The sequence below is a fragment of the Paramisgurnus dabryanus genome, chromosome 17 (assembly GCF_030506205.2).
Source record: "Paramisgurnus dabryanus chromosome 17, PD_genome_1.1, whole genome shotgun sequence".
Lineage (NCBI taxonomy): Eukaryota > Metazoa > Chordata > Actinopteri > Cypriniformes > Cobitidae > Paramisgurnus > Paramisgurnus dabryanus.
The window spans coordinates 5225478-5245339 of NC_133353.1; the positions used below are offsets into that span (position 1 = coordinate 5225478).

Here is a 19862-nt window from a genome sequence, read left to right on the forward strand (position 1 = left end):
AAGCCGCCATTATGTTTCTACAGTAGGCGTAAACAGACAAACTGTTCTACAGAGTGCATTGTCACTACATTGTCTCAAACGATGATGTGTTTGTCCTGTGGCGGCTTCCTATGCATTTTGAAATTGAGGGGTGAGCTGTTGGTTGCAATTCTTACCACTAGATGCCACAAAAATGTACCTTTAAACAGATTTTCACACCTGATTTTTCAGGTGTCTAATCAGTGTGCCTTATTTTGATTGGTTGATTAGCATTTTGATTGGTTTGAACCACACAACATGTGATGTCCATTTCAGTGGACACAGGGTATGAAGGGGTTAAGCTGTTAATAATAAGGTCTTAAAAGTGGGCATTTCATTTTAGAAAGAAACCTAAATGTTAGTGGGTAAACTGTGCTAACCTTACTGAAGCAACATCTGCGCCTACATTTAAAGGACAAGTTCGGTATTTTAGACTTAAAGCCCTGTTTTCAGATTGTTTATGGTCAAATAGAATTGTTTTGACTGAAATTTCGACATTTTCGGCTGCCCTGAGAATTTTCGCTTGTTTGTGTTTCAGCTCAGACCTCTACAATGGCTTTATAGGTGCACTGGAACAATCCTTCCTAAAATGCATTAAACTTTCGTTTACAAAGACGTGAAACTCACCGAGTGGTCAGGGGTGTTCACTGGTATGCTCACACAAAAATCGCTCCAAAAGACGCATTCCAACAGGTTTTATCGTAGTTTTTACCAACTCCATTGACTGTATTAGACGTCCTGTGAGGTACGGTATTACTCCGCGCCGGGAACTTTGTTTCTATTCTTGCAATTGGCAAAGGCGGATTAGCGCCACCACCTGGGCTGGAGTGTTTATTATTCAAGCTCTAAGCGGAAGAATGTACGGGTGTGAGGCGTTTGGGGAAATAGGTCCACAAGTTAACAACGAATGCTAAAACAGCTGTTGGAAAGCATCTTTTGCAGCGATTTTTGTGTGAGCATATCAGTGAACACCCCTGACCACTCGGTGAGTTTCACGTCTTTGTAAACGAAAGTTTAATGCATTTTAGGAAGGATTGTTCCAGTGCACCTATAAAGCCATTGTAGAGGTCTGAGCTGAAACACAAACAAGCGAAAATTCTCAGGGCAGCCGAAAATGTCGAAATTTCAGTCAAAACCATTCTATTTCACCATAAACAATCTGAAAACAGGGCTTTAAGTCTAAAATACCGAACTTGTCCTTTAAAGAGCACCTATTTCATTGCTAAAAAGCAACTTTACTTTGTGTATTTGGTATAATAGAATGTGTTCACGTGTTTTGTGGTTAAAGAAAAAAACTTACATTTTTGTAGCTCCAGATTTTACTCTCTTCCTGAAATGCACGGATTTGAAAAGCTCTGTGTCCCTGATTGGCCAGCTAATCTGTACCTTGTGATTGGTCTGAATACCTTGTGATGCTGCTTACCATGTTTAAAAGATTTGTTCACAATGCAATGCTAACAGGAGTTAACTTATGGCTGATTTCGAAGCGGGAGGAATTATGATAATGTCCGTCTTTTCTACATCACCAACCCCAGGAAGTAAACTGTTGCCTACAAGCAAAGTAGTCCAAGAAAAGAGATTTACATTGGAGACGATAACTCGCGTCATCGTTTACTTTTGGGGTATGTACCTTTTGCATATCCTTAACATGAACTAATACACACTTACACACCAAAGGAAATATAAAATTGGACCATAGGTGCCAGAAGGTCAAGTTCAACCTTAAGACCTAAGGAAACGCTTCTTTTTTTAAATCTGTCATTGTCCAGCATTAAATTATTTTCTTAATGCTCTGCCGGTTATTTGAGGGTAGCCTAAAGCAACTCATATAAGTGGATTCACAATGTTACGTTTTGATAAAAGGTATCAAATCTAACACATCAGAATGAATTAAATGACTTCATAATTTGTTATAAACACAACTATTACAGTTAGACTTAGATAACCTCAACACTGCCAGTATTCATGTTACAGACAGACAGCATGTCATTATTACGCTTTGGGTGTGGTGGAGGAATCCGTGTTTTGCTGGCCAGCTGTGTCTAAATGATGTTGGGTGGGAAAATGTCACGTATCCTGTTTGTCTTTCACCCGTATACACTTTTAGTCTTCTTCCTTTCTTTTTCTTAAACATGTGTGCTCCCCACTGCTGCTGAGATGTCTGCCAAGCCAACTCTTCAGTAAAAATCAAGGAACATTATCCCTGAACTTCTCTTCCCAATTCAAAACAAGAATTAAGGTAGTCTACTTATGCCTGTAAAAGTGGTTAAAACTACCCTAATACCTACTCGGTTACCCCTTAACACTGAACATTCTTACTTGTACACTGGTTTTGCAAATTGTTTACTTAATCTAAAGTATTTGACTGGTTTCGGTTTCATCCCTAGTTATCAAATGCATCACAGCCTTTCGCTCTCATACCAATGTTTCTGAAATTATGAAAAGTAATCCGTAGAGCTTTAAGTAATTCTAGTGTTATTTAACATCTGTAAAGATTATAAAAAGCGCTTACTGCATTAATTAATATGCATGAGCATAATTTAAAAAAAAACTATCATTAGTTTACAGTCTTTGTTTCATAGCAGACAGATCATGTCTGTATCCCATTCCAGCTGTGCACTTCACCACATTCACTGCAAGATTCCATCATATCCGTGAACACCGCATTTTTTGCCTGCAATCTGGCAGCCAAATGTGAGCGCAGGCTGCAGGCCACCCCCTGCAGAAAAGACAGAATGAAGCACGCTTGTAGTTTTACACTTTAACATGCAGCATATACAACTTACCATCGCACAATAACCCATCGTGTTATGAAAAAATGATATGAATCTGTGACTTAAGCGATAAAGAAATGATCCTCACCGTTTGCAAGAGTATAAATCACAGCAGCATTAAATGTATCTCCAGCTCCGAGTGTGTCCACAAGCTTCTCTGGAGGGAATGCATCTGAATGGAATACTGTGCCGTCAGGACCCATGGCATCAGCACCCTTTTCTGCCCAGGCACAAATGAGGGTCGCCCTGGACAGAAACATAACAGGCCAGTCTTAAGCATTATATTAAATGCATATGGTTAGTCAGGAGAGTTTTGGTTTGGATTTGAATGCTTGTGGAACACCAATTCTTGGAACACTAGTGACACCTGGTGGTCTTTTTTAAAACTGTACTCATGAATAGCAGTTGAAGGGATAGTTCACCCAGATATTATACAAAATAAAAAAACACAAAGATATTTGATTGATGTTTCTAAGCACCATTTGTTTTTCCTACTGTGGAAGTCAATGGTGCTTCTGTTTTCCGCGTTATTACAAATATCTTCCTTTGTTTTTAGCAGAGCAAAGAAATTTTTATAGGGTCTGTAACAACATGAGTGTGAGTAAATGATGACAGAATTTTCATTTTTGGGTGAACTATCGCTTTAAAGGCGGGGTCCATGATTTTTGAAAAACACTTTGGAAAAGGGAGTCGGGCCGACCATAGATATGTATAAAGGCTCGATGTCTCGCCCGCGCTGCTGGCCAATTGAGTGGAACGTCCGCATTTGGTGGCCATCTTACCACAGGGAGCTCGCTCACTCATAGCATTGAGTTTTAATGGTGCAGGGTCTTTTAAATGACCATAACTTGATTAATTTTCTACTGATTTTCAAATGGTTTGGTTTGTTATAAACGTCAAAGATGTACCTATGACACTGCATACTCATGAATGAAATCATGAAACATGTTAAAGCATCCAGAAAAATAGCCACGTTAATGACGTCTGAAAGAAACCAAACCATAGAAAATTGAGCAAGTTATGTTCATTTAAAAGTACCTGCAGTCCTGCACCATCCTACCAACACACTTGTAGCCAATCAGCAGTAAGGGGCGTGTCTACTATTGTTACCTGAGTTGCGTATGTGTGGGGCGTGTTTGTTTAGGTGATTTCAAATGTCAACATTAAATTTTAAAGATCATGGATCCCGCCATTAAAGGGGAGAAATAATAAAATCTGCCTTTTTCCATGTTTAAGTGCTATAATTGCGTCCCCATTGCTTGTATCAACCTAGAAAATGTGATAAAGAACAACCCAGTAACTTAGTTTTGGTAAACCATTCTCTGCAAGCATTGGAAAAAAATAGAAATTTGGCTCCACTTGTGATGTCAGAGGGGCATCTTGTTATGGTAATTCCACTCCTTAATCTGCACATATCCAACCACGGCACTGCCATTTAGTGTAAAAAGCAAAAGAGAAATACATTGACGGCACAATTGAGTTTCAATTTCAGCAAACCACCATCATGCGATCAGTGTTTGAATTTTACGAGCTCATTTGCATATTAAAGGACACACCCAAAAACGGCACTTTTTGCTCACACCTACAAAGTACCAATTTTAACATGCTGAAATAAATTATCCGTTGGGTATTTTGAGCTAAACTTCACATATGTACTCTGGGGACACCAAAGATTTATTTTTCATCTTAAAAAAGTCTTGTGGAATGTCCCCTTTAAGTTACATTATAGGAATATAATTTAAAGTAACTGATCGTGCATCTGTCCCTTCTCCTACCTATATTTCACTCACCCCTTTCTTAGACGATTGCTGAAGCCCTTCAGTGCAGCGGAGGCCGTATCGAACCCGAAGTGCCGGGCCACATCCTTGCTAACAAACACCTGTGTGAACGCAAATGAGAAACGGGTAGTTTTAACAGTGATGTAAGCCTTAAAGGCAGGGTGCATGATTTTTTAAAAACACTTTGGAAAAGGGAGTCGGGCCAAGTACCAAAACACACTTGTAGCCAATCAGCAGTAAGGGGCGTGTCTACTAACCGTCATCGTTGCTTAGGTTGCATATGTGTGGGGCGGGTCTATCAAAAGAAGGTCCAGATTCTATTGGGGTAGGGGCGTGTTTGTTTAGGTGATTTCAAATATCAACATTGACTTTCAGAGATCATGCACCCGGGTGATTCTCACGAAATCCAAACTTAGGTGTCCAGCATCAGATTTTTTAAAAAAGCCCTTGAAGCCCATTTTTTTGCACATATAAGATTAAGGTCTGAACTTAATATAACCATTATTTTAAGAGGATTTAAAAAATATTTCCTATAGAATTATTTACATTTTTAGATTATCATTATTTAAAAATTATCATTACCGCAACATGATATTACATTAAATATATGCATTTACAAACTCATGTTTCGGTAATGAGAACTAAAAAGTTGTCTTGGTACTATGACAAACAAAATTGTTACTTTTATCTGGAGAGAAAAAATAAGAACTGCTTACCTGGTAGCCATCTTGAGTGTCACAGTCAATTATGTCCCTTCCAACTATTTTTTTTAAATGTTAGTTCCTTGAGGGCTTAAACAATGATTGAAACTTGTTGCGGAGGATGAGAAAATTGGATTTGGACACATTTATATTCCTTATTATTGTCTCTACATTTACCAATGATCACCAAACACCACATGTTTCTTTACTGTAAATGTTTATAGTATAACATGCCCTGAAGCTTTTTATTTTTAAGATTTTTTAATTATAAATATTTCTATGTCAAAGAACCCAAATCCAGTCATGGACACGTTGCGGTAATGAAAGATTTCCCCTTAAATTTGGAAAAACAACAAAATTGGTTTGTATGATGTCATTTTAAATCATGTTCAAAATAGTACAAGAAGAGATGTTTATAACTGTACTTGAACGCTTCTTATTTTGATACTCTTACCTTGCGTTTATTTTTTATCAAAATGTTTCATGACATAAATCTAATTTCGCGAGAATCACCCATCCTGCCTTTAACCAAAGCTATTAATTACTGGTCAAACACAGTAAAATTATACCACATCGCCATGAGGAAACAGCTGGTATAGAGGTTCCCTAGTTTTCTCTATTTCCACAGAGATGGTGATTTTGTTCTTCTCTTCCTGTTTGCTGTTATACTCTCTCACCCTCTCAATCATCTTCACTTGTTCTTCAGCATTACGGCCCTAACAATGCAATGACAATATCAAAATAACTAAATATAAAACAAACAGATTAAAAGGAATTATATTTTAGTACAATGTTTGGGACTGGTGTAGGGATGCTTAACGATTAATCGTGATTAATCGTTAGCAGAATAAAAGTTTTTGTTTACATCATATATGTGTGTGAACTGTGTATAAAAACTTTGTATAAATAAATGTACACACATGCATGTATACGTTTTAGAAATGTTTACATGTGTATATACATTTGTATATTTATGTATAATTTATAATATATATAAATATAAATACTTAATATATACATTTTTTTTTTCTTAAAATTATACATGAATGTGTTCATATTTATATATATACATATTTATTATAAACAGTTTACACACATATTTGATGTAAACAAAAACTTTTATTCTGCTAACGATTAATCACGATTAATTGTTTAGCATCCCTAGACTGGTGTGAATTTTAAGAGTAAGATCTGAGAAGCAAGTCTTACCTCCCAGTGGATCCACTTATACTGCTTCAGATCCACCTTTGAGAAGTCTTCTATAGAAACATCTGGTAGATTCCTGATAAAAAAAAGACAGTAACTGCTAAATAAAACGCTGGATTTTTAAAACACATCAATCAGTGTTGAAAATATAATCACTAAATAATACTATATTTAATAATTGCATTTTGCATCATTCATTGATATCCATTAAAGTGCTTATAGGCAGAATATGCAGTAAGTTTTGGATTGTGATTATTAGATAGCAGACCAGAGCAAAGAGGGAAAAGGGTTTAGTCAAGCTGATGATTTTAGTGACTAGATTAGTTAAAGAAGTATTACTAATGGCCAACATGAAATGTTGCTCATTATATGCTGTATTAGTTTTCTACGAATAAGGAAAATAAGATGTTGTGTGCTGTTGTGTGTAGTTAAAATAATCTTGTACAAAACAGCCTATATTTTAGGTCTGATTTATAAATTAAATAAAAAAGGCTGTTATTAGATTTTATTTTTTTCAAGCTTGGAAATCACATTTTAAAATTCCATCATACTTCTAAATTGTCCATGAACCTGGGAAAATTATTAATTCACTCACAACAAAAAAAAATCAGCACTTAACTATTATTGCATGCAGTGTCAACTGATTTGTAAATGGCAGCTACTTTAAAACTAAATTATGTTAAATTAATGCCGTTCCTCTGCAGAAAGACTTTATTTTTTAAAGATTTAATGCATATTGCATGAATCAGATGCCAATGTAAAGTACAATCTGTAATCATTGCCAATAGTAGTGGTCAAGCCCCTGCAGTGGACCAGTCCTTCCAAAATAAGGTGTTATGGTCACATGATCCCTTGCATGCTACTCTTACGTGTCGGAGAGCACAACAGTGCGAGAGCCAGTGGTAGGACACACCACACAACAGGCACACGGGGTCTCGCCCCTCTGCTGCCAAGCCACACCAGAAACGTCCACCCCACAGCGTGCAAAATCCCCCAAGATGAAACTACAGATAGTACAGCAAACAAAAAGTTGTATATGTAAAAGTGACCCATTTATACTTCTGACTGATCACTAGGCACGTAAGTGCGTAACATACGGCTGCCACGGCGAACCATGCACTTCAAATGCACCTTCAAAGATGAAAAACTTAGCAGAGGTTAGTAGACTTCCACTTGCAAGCATGTGCCAGCTGGTACAGCATTGCTTTGGTTTCTGTGAGGAAAGAGCTTCACATTACACAAACTCATTCACACAAACCTGTTCATGTGCAGAATAGTACGACTCCCTGTCGTCACATTGCTGATGACTAAAGAGGCTGGAAAGGAGCATTCGGCATGCTCCAGAAGAAGAGAGATGTCAATCTTGTACATTTGAAAGTCATTCAAGATGAAACTAGAGAAAGAAATTAGCAAGAACAAGAACATACACTACAGAAAATACTTGCATAGCTAATGTAATGAAAAATGTGGCTTATAGGAAGTTGGTTTGTTAATGCCAACATTAAAGTCATTTGCAGAATGTGTATTTCTCTTAACATAAATCATTGCTAGAATAAAATGAATATAACAAATTCCTATAATCACACTTACGGGAATAAATTGATATAAATGTATATATGTAAGATATCAAATCATATATTTGATGACAGTTTATAATGATTTACTGCCATTACAGCTCCTTATTTAGACATAGAGACAAGACAGATATATTATTATGCCAGTTTGTCAATACAGTAACACATGTTATCATAATAATGTTTTCAAACATTTACACTTGGTATTTGCTTTTAACGAAAGCAAATTCAAGGTATACTGTACATTTTTTATCAGTACTGTATGTGTTATTATGGAACCCACAACACCGGCACTGCTAACACAATGCTCTACCAAGTGAGCAAGGGCCCACTAGGGGGCCTGAAGATGATTTAAAGGGGACATATCATGAAAATTAGACTTTTTCCATGTTTTAGTGCTATAATTGGGTCCACAGTGCTTCTATCAACCTATCACTCTAAAAACAAATGGTGCTAAATAGCACTAAAAGTGGTTCTTGGCTCGTAATCATAGAGGAACCATTTTGGGTGCCATATAGCACCGGTGTAGAACCATATTGTGGTATGTATAACCATATGTGGTGCTATAGTGGTGCTATATGACCCCTGTATGGTTCTTCATAGGTGCTTCATAGGGTCATTGAAATCCCCCCCCCCTTGTGACGTCAGATGGGGATAATGCCACCCCTTAATCTGCAATATCCAACCACAGCACTTCCATTTAGTGCAGAGATCAGCTCACTTGCATTTAAAAGGACACACCCAAAATGGCACATGTGAAATGTCCCCTTTAAAAGCATTAAAATAAGATAAAACTGATTTAAACCAGGATATGTCTTTAGTGTTTAGTTATTTTATAACAAATATACACATTTCTCGTTATACACTAAGCTACAGGATCAAGCGGGTAAGTTTACATTTTAGTTAAACTGGAAAAACCACAAACACTTACTCAGCAACTGGTCCAGGCGCTAATGCTCCCATAAAAGCGCACGGAGCCCCGAGCAGAGACAGAACCGTGCACGTGTTTGATGCGTTTCCTCCTCTCTGCCATCTCTGAGATAAACATCTGCAAACCAGTGACACGTCATTCATCTCAAACATCTCAAGCCAAAGCAGAGGAATCCGTATGCTGTATGCTCATGTTAAAAACTACAATTATTTTGCACTTATGTTTTAGTGTGCAGTGCAGAATACGGTATTAAGCGCCCACCTGGTATCGCTATCTTCTTCCGGGTATTTATCCACAACATTAATGATATCCAAACACACCAAACCAATGCTAAGTATCTTCTTGTCTCCCATATTCTCGCTGCAGAAGAAAATGTGGACTGTGTACTACGGAATAAAGGTCATTGCGGCAACAACCTGTGCATTGTAGCGGCAGATAAGCAATGAATGACAGAACGTAAACATGAACACGCGAGGTTTGCCGAGTTTTGCCGAATGCAGCCGAACGAACGACACGACGATTCTCGACTTTTACCGAGTAAAGTCGAGGATGTCCTCGAGCCCTTTTAGTTAAATTTGTTTTTATATAAATAAGTTTTATGGTAAAATAGCGCCAGCGAAATAATGTTAACGTAACATGTAAGCATAAAATGTAATTTAAAATGAAGTTACGTTTTCAATATTTATGTATATTTATTTCGTTACTTTTCAAAATTTTCCCTTTATAAATATACTATTTGACCATAAATTTGATTAAAAGTATTTCGATTATTTAATTTTATTCAATTAATCTATTGAGAAAATTAATGAGCAGCATTCTCACAAACTTTTCAATGCCGTTGCTAAGCGACCATGCGGTTCCGTTTTCAAAAAACGCCTGATATCTTCTTTCCAAACTTATATTTTTCTTCAGAGAGTGGTGTAATATATGAATATGTTGTTACATAAATACATACGATTATGAGATATGACTGGGCATTTTAAAATGATTTATTTACTCTGCCTGCATATTAGTTGACCTAGGCTAATTTTAAATTCAAGCACATATGATATAATGTATTTCATTATGCATATGTAAATAAATATTGTATAAGCCATAATGAATATAATTTCTGAATATTTGAATGTACACTAACAAATGATCTGATATGTATTATTTCTTTGATCACATTTCTTTTAGTTCAGATCAGATCAGAAAGGTCTCTTGCAGAAGATGAGCAGGGTGGCAGAAGATAACCTGGAGGTCTTGCAGATCTATAAGCTCCTGCAATATGTACGAGCGAAGAACAAATCCCACATCAAAAAGATGGTCCACATGGGAGTTTACAACCTGATAAATCTCACTGAACCTGAACAGGGACACAGTGCTTTAAATTTGGCCTGTGTAGCCAATGATGAAGATATGGTGCAGTTCCTTCTGTCTTTGGGAGCCCATCCTGACATACAAGACATAAGGGGCTGTACCCCGGTGATGCTGGCTGCACAGCTGGGCTATGACAATATTGTGGCACTTTTGGCTGAACATAATGCAAATATGATTCTGAAAGATGAGGAGGGAAAAGGTGAGTATTGTATGTACTGTACATATTAATGATCTGTTTTTGTGTTCCCTGGAGTTCAAACACATGACCTTTAATGCAATGCTCTTACGCTAACCCATTGAGTTACAGAAACACCAAATATATGAATAAATTAACTCTCCGAAAGTTCCCATCAAGGCTTAGGTAAATCCAGGACTAGGCCTTAGTTAAATTAAGGTGTTTAAGCATCTTTTATAAACATGCCTTAGAAAAAGACACTACAGGAGGTGTGTATCTTGGGACATATCAAGTGGACTGGTATATTTAAATATCTGTCAATGCAAGTTATTTTTATTTGAGACAACTCAAACATGTTTTAGTCTAGGACCAGCCTTAAGCCTTGTCTGTGAAATTGGGGGTTTATATTTTATTTTTTGTCTCATTTGTAGGGGTGCTGTTCTACTGTATCTCGCCATCTGAAAAACACGCTAGCTGTCTGCAGATAGCACTCAACTTCAAAGCAGATGTCAATGATGTTTCAAACGCAGGGGAGCCCGTGTTTGTCTTCGCATGTGAGAATGCAAAGACCTGTGAAGATCTGTGCTTAAGCATTTTGGAAAGAGGAGCTAATCTAAATGCAGTAGATGAGGTTTGTTATTGATGGATTTCATAAAAAAAATTATAACCGTATGCATGGATGATTCAAAACATGATTGTACGAAAAATGCTTTAAAAGGATAGTTCACTTTTAAATAAAAAATTCTGTCATCATTTACGGTACTCATCCTCATGTTGTTCTAAACCTGTATGACTTAATTTTTTTCTGAATAAGATTTTTTGAGAAATGATGGTAAACACACAGCAGATAGTGACCGTAGACTTCCATAGTAGGAATAGAAAAATATGATGGAATTTAATGGGTACCGTCAACCGTGTGCTTACCATAATTTTTCAAAATATCTTCATTTGTGTTCATCAGAAAAAAATAAATACATACAGGTTTAGAACAACATGAGGATGAGTAAATAATGACAGAATTTTCATTTTAACGTGAACTATCCCTTTAAGAAATAAAAGATTAAAATAAGATTAAGATTTTTTTTTATAAGAATACTTTAATATAAGCAAGTGCTGAATAAGAATCAGAGTTTTATTCACCAAATGTACACATACTGTACACAAGAAAACGTAAATGCATAGAATTAAAAATATTAAATAATAAAGTGATATTCATTTGAAAAAACTGTACAATTTTTGTCACTGGGATGGTACCCACATACGTTCATTTTTGTACCTTTATGGGTATACAACACATTGAAATGTTGTACTTTTTGGTGTACAAAATTATACACATAAGGAACATTGTACACCAAAACTGAACCTTAGGGTACCACCCCAGCAACATAAAAGGTACATTTATTTCTGACAGTGTACATGTACATCTTGCTGAAACAGTATAATTTATCATATCCTTTTTTTTTCCAAAGGTCACAGGTCACACTGCACTCATGGAGGCATCTAAGGCCGGTGCTGTGAAGCTTGTAAGAGCCATTTTACAGAGAGGAGGGAATCCTAATAATCGCAGTAAAGAAGGACTGTGTGCTGCCCATTTCGCAGCAGATGGCGGCTTCCTCGAGGTAGGGCTATTATTTATATTGCGAAGAGCATCATTATATTACACTTAATGTTTGTGCGAGGTTGAGATTCAGATCTTTTTACTTTGTGTCTTTCCTCGGTTTTTAAACAAGCAGGTTTTAATCTAGGGAGACACTTTAGCTTTCAAATTTTGAAAGCCTTTCAGATTATAAACTGCAAAAATTGGACATGAATTATTTCATTAATGTGAACAACTTTGTTATTTGAATTATTTTAATCATAATTTTAAGCACAAATGTTAGAGAAGGTATAACTTAATAAAAAGATGACACTGCCTCTTTTTGCACAGGTTTTAATGGTGCTGTCAGCATACTCTGCTGACTTAGGTGTCAGCACTATCAGTGGTAACACACCTCTGCACTTTGCAGCTAGTGGTGGCTTCAATGCGTGTTGTAGGTTTCTGGCTCAAAGAGGTAGGCTGGTTTACAATATCACCTTTACTAAATCCCCACTATTATAATACAGATGGATTTCACAAATTTGTCTCATATTTGTTTCATAATCTATAAAATGTTTAATATTTGACTGTCTCTAAGATGCTGTAAACATTTAAGACCCCTAATATAAACCTGCATCTAAACACTGCTCATTTATTCAAAACGATCACCCAGATACATTATAACGCCACTCTTTCTTTTCTTTGATAGGATGTGACCCCAAACAAAAGAATCTGGATGGACAACTTCCAAGCCAAATTGCCAAAAACCGTGGTCACAAGGCGGCTCTGAAGGAGCTTAAGAACGCAGAGCAAATGTATGTAAAGCTCTCTGAGCCTGATGCTGTAAACCCAAATGAACTATGGGCAGTCACCCTTCACGATTGGTCCTGTGAAAAGGAGGCAACCTTGCGCAGAGCCTTGGAAATGGCAGAGGGTCTCGATAAACCCCTTAAAAATGTTCCTCGGGAGACGTTTGTTTCATTGCTGCACGTTCATCAAGCTCCAGTAAGTAACGAGAATCTGCAAAAGATCATCACGGAGCATGACGAAAACCGTGAGGGCATCATCAATGTCAATGAGTTTTTCAAAGGCCTCAAATACCTCCAGAAGACCTTTGTCATCTCATCCTACGCCCCGAAGCAGAGCCAAAAGCAAGGCAAGAAGGAAAAGGGTGAAATCAAGAAAAAGGGTGCTTTGCAGTTTCACGTATGCACAACGCAACCTGAGGCGATGTGTAGACAAATGGATGGTAGACGTCCTGCCTGCATGATTGAGAAGTACCAGCCATTCACAGACATCAGACGTTTCAGCCATGCCCGACCACCTGTCCACCCTATCGAGGATGACTCTGCATGGTATATCGATGAGCCTGAAAAGAAATATATCAACATCCATTCCTGTGTAAGATGTGGAGATCTAGAATCTCTTAACCTGGCGTTCTTCCAAAATCTGCCTGTTGATGTCACAGACCAATTTCAAAAGACCCCTCTCATCACAGCCTGCAGCTGTGGCAACTACCAAATAGCCAAACTACTCATAGCACTGGGGTAATGTCACTATAAATAATGAAATATATTTTTTTGGATTCTAATCTGGGTGAATATTTGTAAATGTAGTGGTTACACTGCAAAAAATGATAAAAAAAAAAAAAATCTTAGTATTTTTGTCTTGTTTTCAGTAAAAATATCTAAAAATTTGCTTTTTAAAAATGCTTTTTCTTGATGAGCAAACCGACCCAAGAGAATAAGTCTAGTTTTTAGACCAAAAATATCAAATTTAAGTGATTTTGTGCATAAAACAAGCAAAAAAAAATGTGCCAATGGGGTAAGCAAATTTGAATTTAGTGTTTAAGAAAAAAATTTAAGATTTTTTTGCTTGTTTTATTCACAAAATATTATGGAGCCCCTAAGGGGACATGGAGCAAAAATTATATAAAGTTTAGTTTTGCGTGCGCACGTGAAACTATCGCGCCCCACGTGAAACTTTCGCATACTCACGTGAAAGTTTCACGTGAGTATGCGAAAGTTTCACGTGAGTATGCGAAAGTTTCACGTGAGCGCGCAATAGTTTCACGTGTGCACGCAAAACTAAACTTTGGTAGTTTCACGTGAGCATGCGATAGTATCATGTGAGCACACAAAACTAAACTTTAAAAAAAAAATCTGCACATGAAGGTTTACCGTGAGCACATGAAAGTTTCACGTGAGCACATGAAACTAAACTTTAGATTTTTTTTACTCCAATGTCACCTTAGGGGCTCGGTACTAAAATCACTTAAATTTGGTATTTTTGATCTAAAAACTAGTCTTATTTTCTTGGGTGGTTTTGCTCATCAAAAAAAATATTTTTAATTTAAGAATTTTTTGATATTTTTACTGAAAACAAGAGAATTGTTTTTTTTTGAAAAAAATTTTTTTGCAGTGTGTGTGCAGCAAATGGTGACCAGCGATTATTTTTATTAATTTATTTGTTTTATTTCTGTGACTTTTCAGGGCCAATGTCAATGCAGTCGACCAGTTTCACCAGACGCCCCTCCATTACGCTTGTTATCAAGGAAATGTAGACATGATCCGCATGCTGGTGGAATCTGGAGCGACGGTGGATGCGGTAACAAAGAACGGTGAAACTCCACTCATGAGAGCTATTAAAAGCTGTAGATTCAGCTGTGTGGAGTACCTCATCAAATCTGGATCCAATGTCATGGCAAAAAACAAGAAAGGTACTTAAAAATTGACATTTTTTAAAAGGTTATGAACATAAGTGTAAAAATAAAAAATACAAAAAAATCATCCTTTGTTTCTGTGGTTACAGAGCAAAATTGTTTGGACATTGCCAAAGATAATGGTTGTGATATAATCATTGACTTAGTCAGTGCCAAGTATTGCAGTCTTGCCAAAATCGAAGAAAATAAGAAAGAAAAACAACCAAAACCAAAACCAGTTACCAAACCACCTGCTGTGCAAGAGAAGGTAAAGCAATAAAAAAGCTGTGTATATCTATGTTTGGCTTTGTTTAATGAATATTTTTGTCTTCTACAGATTGATATTCAGGTACCAGCACCATCAGTTTTGGCTGCAGTGAAACTGGGCTTGAAAGAGAACATCGTAGTCAAGAACCCAAAGTTCACTCTTAGACGTGCCACCAACAAACTGGACATAAGCTTTGTCCCAAAAAACGTGAGACAACAAAACTCTCTATACTTACAGAGACATACACACAGGGAAACGGACACATTTTGTAATTTTAATGTGATGTGTGATTTATAAAAAAGATTCTCTGCGTTGTAGTTGTGGGGAAAACGGCTCACCAATTATTCCGAGCACATTGAGAAGAAAGACGGAGTGCTTTTCCAAGGAGATGACTCTCAAGAATCTCATACCCTTTAATCAAGAACATTATAAAGCCAAAAGGCACGGATGAATGAAGGGGAATAAAAGTTAATCTGCCAGCACAATAGCATTTACTCACTTTCCATTCAAACCTTTAGAATTCTGGGATTGAATCAGAAACGGGAACGAAAGGTAAGTGAAGAAGTTTCAAAACCTATAAAATTCATTTTCTTGACATTGGATAAAAATAACCTTTTATTGAAAAGCACAGCGGTCACTTTAGTGTGTTGCCATATGGAGTATAGCTATACTCACCCCGTACCGAGTGCACCACCTGTTCTATAAGCCATTTACCTTTACACGTCTCCAGATCCTCTCACAGATTTGGCCGTCATTACAAACCCCATTGAGCACAGAAAATTGAGATGAACAGTGTCAAATAAACAGTAAGATTTTAATCAAGCGTAATGTAGATAAACATGTCATTTTGATTTAAATGTAAATGTGTATGCATACACAGGCATGTTTTATCAGTTTGACCAGTAGGGGTCGGTCTTTATCAAACTATCAATTTATCATTTTACACTTGAGACTAAAATACTAAAATATATGAAAAACATTGAAGAATAAAAGTCTGCTTATGTATTTAAAAATTAAACACAGATCCAACCTGAATGGTTTGCAGGCAGGAAGGACAACAAACAGTGTTAGTAAATGTGTTTGCAGGCAGCTATCTGACAGACAGAAATCAATAGCTGTCTGTTTAAGTGTGAGTTTATTCACTCAGGGGGAATTCAACTATATAACTAAGCAAAGGAAATTAAATGGCTGTTGGGGTCAAGATGTAAAGGTTCTTGGAAAACTTTGGTAATGCAAGTGTTGACACAGAAAGATGTGTTTCTGTGGCAAGCATCACTATTCTGCAAGGACAGAACATAAAAGATGGGCTCTATTGACCAGCCACTTATAAACCATTCAGTACATCTTATTTACCCCATAGTAAAATGGTAAAAGAGACAGACCCTTGGCAGGTGCATGCTGTAGCAACATGTGCTTGTAAGTTTTGCACAAGCAAATAGTATTTGCTTCGGATCTAAAAGTCTTAAATGTTGCACCTCTCTGACCCTCATTGCCTTGTTAATGTAAATTGTGCAGAAATTCAGAACACCTGCATACAAGCTCACATTCAGCATTTATAAAGTGAGGCTGTGGAGACAGCTGGAACTCGAGACATCTTTTCATACAAGGATATGATGATAAATCAGGTACAGCCTTGACAATGATTTTACTGCGGAGACAGAATTAGGACAATCAATAAGCTTAATAACATGTTGGCGATACACCTCACACACCCGGTTTGTTTAATAAGTGCAAGGCCTTAAGGATGAGGACATGATAACTGGCTCCCTGATAGAGGTGTTAATTAATGATCTAGCACTCACAGACAGACTGACCTCAGCTCCTAATCTTTAGCTCCAAAGGAAAAAGGGCGACTGAAGAAAGATGAACTGGTAATGAAGGGAAATGCCCAGGGAGAGAGAGAGAGAGAGAGAGAGAGAGAGAGAAAGATGTAATGTACTGGAGGTTGATCATGTAAAACAATATTGGCTTCCCCTAGCAAGAGCCACAGTGTTTATTATGGAAATTAACATGATAATGTTTTAAAGGAATGGTTCACCCCGAAATGAAAATCAGCCCAAATTTTACTCACTATCAAGCCGTTCTTGGTGGATATAGTTTCTTCTTTCAGTCAAACACAGTATGATTTATATTATATAAAGAGTTGAGGTCAGGCAAAAAGCCTTGACCTCTGACACAAGGTTACAAAAACCCATCGCTTTACCTCAGAAGAAATGTAATAAGATTGTTTTTTGATGGATGAATGTGCTTTTTGGAGCTCTAACAATGGGGCTCAAAAAATATTCGGCAAGAAGTTAAAACAACCTGATTTTGCAAGTCAATTCAACATACTATTTTAAGTTTTGACCCGTTAATAGTTGACATAACTTATAAAAACAAGTTGAAATTGTTTAACTTATATTTTTATGCTACTTTAACTGCATTTTACAGTGGCATTATAAAGCTAAAAAGAGCCAATATATAATCTTACTCCACCTATGTTTGGCTAAAAGAAGAAGTCATACACATAGGATGGCTTGATGGTCAGTAAAATATGGGGTAATCTTCATTTTGAGATGAACTACACTGTAAAATAAGAATGATGCCTTAAAATTTTGAGTTACACTGCAAAAAATGACTTTCTTAGTATTTTTGTCTTGTTTTTAGTAAAAATATTTAAAAATTCTTAAATTAAGATGTATTTTCTTGATGAACAAAATGTACACTGCAAAAAATGATTTCCAAAAACATCTGCCAATGGGGTAAGCAAAAAAATCTTGAACATTTTTCTTAAACACTAAATTCAAGAAAAATTCAAGAGAAATTTGCTTACCCCATTAGCAGAATTTTTTTGCTTGTTTTATGCACAAAATCACTTAAATTTGATATTTTTGGTCTAAAAACTAGACTTATTTTCTTAGGTCGTTTAGCTCATCAAGAAAAAGCATCTTCATTTAAGAATTTTTAGATATTTTTACCGAAAACAAGACAAAAATACTAAGAATTTTTTTTCTTGAAAATAATTTGTGCAGTGTACTAGGAAAATAAGTCTTGAGACAAAAAAAATAAACTTTAAGTAAATTAGTGCTTAAAACAAGCAAAAAATCTGCCAGTGGAATAAGAAATTTTTTTTTCATAAACACCTAATTCAAGAACATTTTTCTTATTCCATTGGCAATGTTTTTTTTTTTTGCTTGTTTTAAGCACAAATTTGCTTAAATTTTATATTTTTTTGTTTAAAAACTAGACTTACTTTCCTAGGTCATTTTGCTCATCAATAAAATCTTAATTTAAGAATTTTTAGATATTTTTACTGAAAACAACACAAAAATACTAAGTAAGAAAGTCATTTTTTGTAGTGTAATTCAACTTAAAAATATCTGTCAACTAAAAATGTTCAAGTTATATTTTTTTAAGTTGAAATAACAAATCTTTTTTTACAGTTTATCCCTTTAAAATTGTCTATGAAATTATGAAACTTTTCTGTAAATTTACAGGCAATTTCTAACAGTATTGTACTGTATTTTCAAGAAAACAGTGTTAGACTGTAAATGTACAAAATATTAACAGAATGACTGTAAATTTTGTTTACAGTAGTGGTTCTGTAAAAATACAGTAAAGGGCTAGAAACCCAGCTGCCAGTATTTTACTGTAAATTTACAGTGAAAAGTTTTACAGTGATAAGCTTAAATCTAAGTATTTTAACACTGTAAGTTATGATTTACTATCATTTAGAACTATATGACACAATTTTTTTATTATTGAAATACAGTTTTGTATGGACCGTTTCAAAAGATGTAAACAACACTGGTCCAGAAGCACTTCCTGTTTCAGTTTTTTATCACTAGATAAATGTTGGGATAAAATACAACCAACAGAAACTACAGAACCAAATCAAAAAGTTAAACAAACATCTTCAAGATAATGATATGTGGAAAAAAAATCACATACTAAAACAGGAAGTGTTTCAGGAACAGTGTTGTTTACATCTTCTGAAATTGTCTATACTGAGTGATTGGTCAGTTAAGGTTTTAGTTAGTATAGTGCTTTGGTCTTTATTATTGTGCATCCAACTATAATTCACTATATGTTATTATTATATATACAGTATATACAGTATTTTAAGACACACCCGCATTAATGCTTCACCTTCAAGTTATCACAGTTTGCATATTAAGCTGATGCTGTTTGACCTTTTGAAAGTGTCCTTAAAGGTTATACCTTTGAAACATTGTTTTCTGCAATACTATACGCTTCATACTGCATATCGTCAGTTTGATAATAGATGAATAAAAATCATCAAGATGCAAAAAATATATTCAAAAAGGTGGCTGTCTGTAAATGAGCCTGTTTTAATTATTTCAATCTTCTATATAATTATCGACATCTGCAGCAGTATAATTAAGCCTACACAAAGATTGTTTCAGCTGTGTATTCACAGTTCAGTATGGCTGGCAAATGATGAGTTTAATGACAGATTTCCCACCTGGTTGTTTTTTTATCGTGTGCCACATACCCGTTTTTACATGTTGTGGTGGGGGTGGGTTCTGGCGGTGCTAATTGACACAAAAGGGTGTAGGGACTCTGGCTGAAATAAATGAGCTTTAATTGGTAACAGTGTGGGTCATGGTGTGAAAGAATCCAGGATTAATCATATCTTGCATTACCGGAAGGAACTGGCTCAGTATGTAAATCACTTTCTAAGAAAACTACATTGAGTTTTGATTTTTATTAATTATAATCAAGGCTTTATTGCGCTTTCATAATGGCCTCTTGTAAATCAATAGATTTTGCAGGATTTCATTGCAGTGACTACTTT

General features: G+C 35.9%; 2 protein-coding genes across 5 annotated transcripts; one reads left to right on the forward strand and one right to left on the reverse strand.

Moving 5' to 3' along the window:
• Window positions 1-1199: 1199 nt before the first annotated feature.
• On the reverse strand, window positions 1200-9451 carry khk (ketohexokinase). 4 transcript variants are annotated; one of them, XM_065253478.1, is made up of 9 exons: window positions 9244-9451; window positions 8983-9099; window positions 7736-7870; window positions 7347-7481; window positions 6481-6553; window positions 5841-5987; window positions 4583-4671; window positions 2881-3038; window positions 1200-2737 (listed from the first exon to the last, which is right to left on the reverse strand). In XM_065253478.1, exons 1-9 carry the CDS (start codon window positions 9333-9335, stop codon window positions 2649-2651), a joined length of 1035 nt encoding a protein of 344 aa, XP_065109550.1. In that variant the 5' UTR covers window positions 9336-9451; the 3' UTR covers window positions 1200-2648. The 4 variants fall into 4 exon arrangements, with proteins under 4 accessions (XP_065109550.1, XP_065109558.1, XP_065109564.1 ...); XM_065253486.1 differs by lacking the exon at window positions 7736-7870; XM_065253492.1 differs by lacking the exon at window positions 7347-7481.
• Window positions 9452-10194: 743 nt separating this feature from the next.
• ankef1b (ankyrin repeat and EF-hand domain containing 1b) lies at window positions 10195-15583 on the forward strand. The gene is made up of 9 exons (XM_065255515.1): window positions 10195-10543; window positions 10951-11150; window positions 11989-12138; window positions 12447-12570; window positions 12805-13642; window positions 14588-14814; window positions 14907-15064; window positions 15134-15271; window positions 15383-15583. The coding sequence occupies exons 1-9, from the start codon at window positions 10195-10197 to the stop codon at window positions 15479-15481; spliced, it is 2283 nt and encodes a 760-aa protein (XP_065111587.1). The 3' UTR covers window positions 15482-15583.
• The last annotated feature ends 4279 nt before the right edge of the window (window positions 15584-19862 follow it).